This window comes from Corvus brachyrhynchos, unplaced genomic scaffold (genome assembly GCF_000691975.1).
Source record: "Corvus brachyrhynchos isolate BGI_N302 unplaced genomic scaffold, ASM69197v1 scaffold412, whole genome shotgun sequence".
In the NCBI taxonomy this organism is placed as follows: Eukaryota; Metazoa; Chordata; class Aves; order Passeriformes; family Corvidae; genus Corvus; species Corvus brachyrhynchos.
In genome coordinates, this window is record NW_008236761.1 from 730,048 (window position 1) to 734,555 (window position 4,508).

Here is a 4,508-nt window from a genome sequence, read left to right on the forward strand (position 1 = left end):
AAGGCCGTGAGCAACCTGGTCTACTGGAAGGTGTCCCTGCCCATGGCAGGGGATGGAACTGGATGAGCTTTAAGTTCCCTTCCAGCCTCTTAACTTTGTAATTCTGGGCTGGCACCTCAAGGTCGTGGACTGTAAATAAAGTTCTTGTATTGCTGAGGCGCTGGTGAGAGCTGCAGTTCATCACCCTGGCACTGGGAAAGAGAAAATGTTCCCGCCTTAGCTTTTTATTCCAAATGTAGAAAATAGACAAATCTGGCTGAACTGCTAATGAGTCAACCATTAAAAGCTGAGCAAACTGTTCCCAGCCTGCAGCCCTTCCAGCGTATCGACCGGGTTAAGCGTGTGAAAGTATGTCCTGGTTTTATAGAGCAATCACTGTGTGCCTGAACTCCCGCTTCTATCACAAACACACCTCGCTGGTAATTTGCCCTTTGCTGCCGCAGGTAATTCGGCTGTCAGCTGACAAGGTCAACTTCTGTGTTACTGGCAAGGAAGGGAAGGTGCTTCCCTTTGTTACGCCATTTTCTCAATGAAAAGGAGGAAAAAAGGGAGGGAAAAAGCACCATAAAGCTCACCAGGAATCAAGCAGCACCCAGCCTGAGGATCCCACCTGGGGTGGGATCATTGCCTCGACCAGCTCCAGGAGAGCTGCTCCAGGTCTCTGCCTTGGCAGGACAGACTAATATTTTGCACGAACAGCATGTGTGCAGCGAGTTATTTCCTCTTTTTTATGATTAGGCCCCCACTTCTTGCCTGGAGATCAAAGCCAAGGGCTCTTCCTCTCTGGCAGGCAGCGGCGCCGCCTGCGTAGGACGAGGCGAGCTGTGTGTCACCGGGCTGGGACCCTCGTAAACAGCACGGCAGAGCAGCGCGGTGGCGTCACTGCCCTATTTACTGTCCACATCCTGCTTTTGAACCAGGGCGGAAATTTGTATGGAAGGGGGCCACGGATGGCTCACATGTTATCCTTCTGTCAGGGCTGGGGAGTTTCTAAAGTGGAGTGGGGTTTTTTTTGTCTCTGTGATACAGTCGTTTGCTGTCCTGTTGTACCTTCTCCTCTGGGTGCCTTAAACATTAGCAGAGCCTCTGCAGTCCTCACTGGTTCATTGGATTGCAGGGCCCGATTTTTTCTGGCAGGAGAGCCTCCCTCAGGGGACTTTAGGGCTAATGCAAGTCAGGGCTTAGTAGCAGTAATAGGAGGGGAGGACAGAGGTGGTGGCTGTGAAACAGGTGCCTGGCAAGACGGACTGTCACAGCTCACAGAGAGCTACAGGCAGAGGCAAAGGACAACATCTTGGCTCCAGTGAAGGCTGGGACAAAATTCCTGTTGAGTTTGGCAAGGCTGGGATGTCACAGAGAGGTGACAGAGCTGTGCTGGCGTCAGGGGCAGAGCTGAGAGTGGAGTGCCCAGCTCGGGCTGCCTCTGGCACCCCCAAGTACAGCACCCCCCTCCCCACACTGCCACAAGCCTTTCAGCAAAATCCCTTTTCTTTCGAAGGGAATTGTACCCGAGGGCCATTTGCATGTACCGATGGCATGAATTATTTGGAACAAGCGGGAGCTCAGGGTGTGGCCAGGAGCCACACAGGCTCAGAAGAAGCAGCCTGTCCCGAAGGAGCACCCCTGGCCATGTTTCTGGAATCATGGCTGCCTCTCTTCTCCCACAGGCCTGGGAGGAGTGCAGAGATCATCTCCTCTGTGCCCCTTGCAGAGTATGATCCTGGCTGGTCATCCCTGCTGATATCCAGCTGGGTCTTCAAGGCCTCGAGTGATGGAGAGGCCTCCTGGCTCGGTGCAAAAGGAGGTGGTGCTGGGAAGCCTTAAGCTCTGGTTTTATTTTAACTCGATCTGATGACACCAGGTTCCCGCGTGATAGCTTGGAAGCATCAACAGCCTCCCTACAGAGAACACCAGCATCACTCAAGGCCTGCAAGCATCAGCCACCAGCCCTGCAGTTACCAGGAAGGACAAACATTTTATTCCAGAGTGCACCTTTCCCCAGGAGCGTGGGGAGGGAATGGCTCGGGCTGAGATGCCCAGCTCATTTGGGCAGGATCTCGGTGGATGTGTCCCACAGGCAGAACTGCTCTGCCCCCACCCCAGTCTGTCCATTGACTCCAAGAAGCACGTTCCCAAGGCTGTGCCAAAGGGGAAGAAAAACAAGGAAACGCACGTGTCAGGCCGTGCCATGGGCTGTGCCCCACGGGTGCATTAAGGAAGTACTTAAGGAAGCTCCTTGCTGGCCCAGGCAGATGGGTCAGAGCAAGTGATTCTGTGCTGATTGCACTTCTCTGGGCAGTCATTTTTTGGCCCATCTTGGAGCCAGCGTGGCAGGCTCCATGCTCCTCCGAGCTTCCCGTGCCACCAGGAGCTGACGCTTCCACTCGCAAGCTCAGATGGGTTGTTTGTCCCTCAGCAACACTGCTGAAGATGCCTTCATCTCCAGTTTGTCCCCAGCTGCTGGCCAGACCCCCTGCCAGGGGTCACCCTGCCCTCTGGACAGCCAGCACGACTTCACAGACCAGCCAAAATCACCCCTGCTGAGTTCAACACTCGTCACAGCACTGCTTTTAAGAAAGATCCCCTGGGAGAGCTCAGTTAGGGGAGGGATGGCAGTTCTTCAGGAGCACCGGAGAAATGTCCAAGTGAGCTGCCCCAGCCCTGGGGCCAGCAGCAGAAGAACCTGGAGCTGCTGGAGAGTCCAGAGGAGGCCCCGGAGCTGCTCCAGGGCTGGAGCCCCTCTGCTCTGGAGCCAGCCTGGGAGAGCTGGGGGTGCTCACCTGGAGAGGAGAAGGCTCCAGGGAGAGCTCAGAGCCCCTTGCAGGGCCTGGAGGGGCTCCAAGTGACCCAAATGCCTTGGTACAAATGACAGCTAGAGCCCAGCTTCAACCTGTGCCGGGATTACAAATCTGCAGAGCACTTGCACACAGCCTCTGATGAGGCGAGGGCAGAGGTTGCTCAGAGGGTGGTTCCGCAGCTCCGACAGCGAGGAGCCAGCCCTGCTTGTCGGTGTGTCCTCCAGAAACCTGGCTCTTTTGAAGTAACTGTGCTTTGTTGACTCTGCTTTTCACACCTCAGAGGAGCTGGCGCTGAAACTTCAGAGCTGGCACAACAGAGGAAGAAAGAGAACAAAGCAAGTCCACTTTAAAGGACCTTAAAATATTTTACCAAGGAGATCAGGAGCAACCTGGTCTAGTGGAAGGTGTCCCTGCCCATGGCAGGGGAGTGGAACAAGATGGTCTTTAGGCCCCTTCCAACCCAAACCCATCTGTGATTCTAATAGCTTCTCCTTATGTCCAGTCTGAACCTCTCCTGTTTCAACTTCAGCCCACATAGCTCCCTCAGAGTATAAAGCACGTGTGAGTGAGACCAGATCCAGATCCCAAAGCATCTTAATACAGAGGAAAGAAATCCTCAGCTAGAGAATTCTTACCTCTCACACCCATTCGTACCCTTAAGCCAACCTGCAGTACCAACACACACTGTGCCCTGAGGGTGAAAAGTGTAATTTTACAGTTATCAGGCACATTAGCCCAGGCCAGGAAATCATCCAGAAATCTCAAAGCAGAAAACTTAAGGAAGAAAAAACAAAAGATGAAAAGAGACCTAAAACAACAAAAAGATGAGTAATGCATTTAGGACTTGCACACTCCTTCCATAAACCAGACCAAAATGTCAAGCCAGGAATGTCACAGCATGAGAATAACTACAGCGAAATGAAGAAAAAGAGACAACAGGAGTGTGAGAGAAGGTGCCTGGGACACAGGAGGAAGAGGATGTGGATCATTTTGTTACCAGCAAAACAAAGCCAGTGCCAGCTGAGTAATGCCATTGTGAGCCCTAGAGAAACACTCCTGCACGGGGCCACCGTGAGTTTATTTTAACACTTATCACACGTGTTCAATTTCCTTCCCTGACCTTTGCCAGGTAAAAAACTGTTGTGTTCAAGTGAGGATCTGCATCCGCTTGGAGTTCTCACGGAGTGAGTGACTTCGCCCAGGGCAAGGGACACTCCTGACGGACGTGGCCACCCTGGGGTGGCATCACTGCTGCACTCCCCAGCCAGAGGTTCTTCCTTGGGGCTCTGTGCCTGCTGGAGCAAGAGCACAGTTGCTCCTGGGGTCATGCAACCCTGCTCAACCAAACCCCAGGTATTTGCTGATAATTGGATCTTTTTCAGCTTGCTCAGCTCCTTCTGGCACCTGTTTTCAGAGATGCTGATGCTGACTGAGCAGGGGGATGAAGGGGAGTGGGACCATCTCTCCTCCTAAGGAACAAGTGAGAGGACAAGAGGAAACGGCCTCAAGTTGTGCCAGGGGAGGTTTAGGTAGGATATTACGGAAAGTTCCTTCATGGAAAGAGCTCTCCGGGTGAGGCCCCCTCCCTGGAGGGATTTAAAGCCGTGTGGATGTGGTACTTGGGGACATGGGTTAGCGGTGGCCTTGGCAGCGCTGGAGACAGATTGGACTGGACGCTCTTGGAGGGCTCTCCCCCCGCTGCGGTGGCGG

At 53.5% G+C, this 4,508-nt stretch overlaps 1 protein-coding gene across 1 annotated transcript in view; it reads left to right on the plus strand.

Annotated features, from left to right (window-relative positions):
• Nucleotides 1-3,686: 3,686 nt before the first annotated feature.
• Nucleotides 3,687-4,508, plus strand: part of POLD3 (DNA polymerase delta 3, accessory subunit) — a 26,663-nt gene continuing 25,841 nt past the window's right edge. Inside the window, exon 1 of the mRNA XM_017727077.1 lies at nt 3,687-3,869. Within this exon, the coding sequence (XP_017582566.1) occupies nt 3,687-3,869 (183 nt within the window). The remainder of the gene's footprint in view (nt 3,870-4,508) is intronic.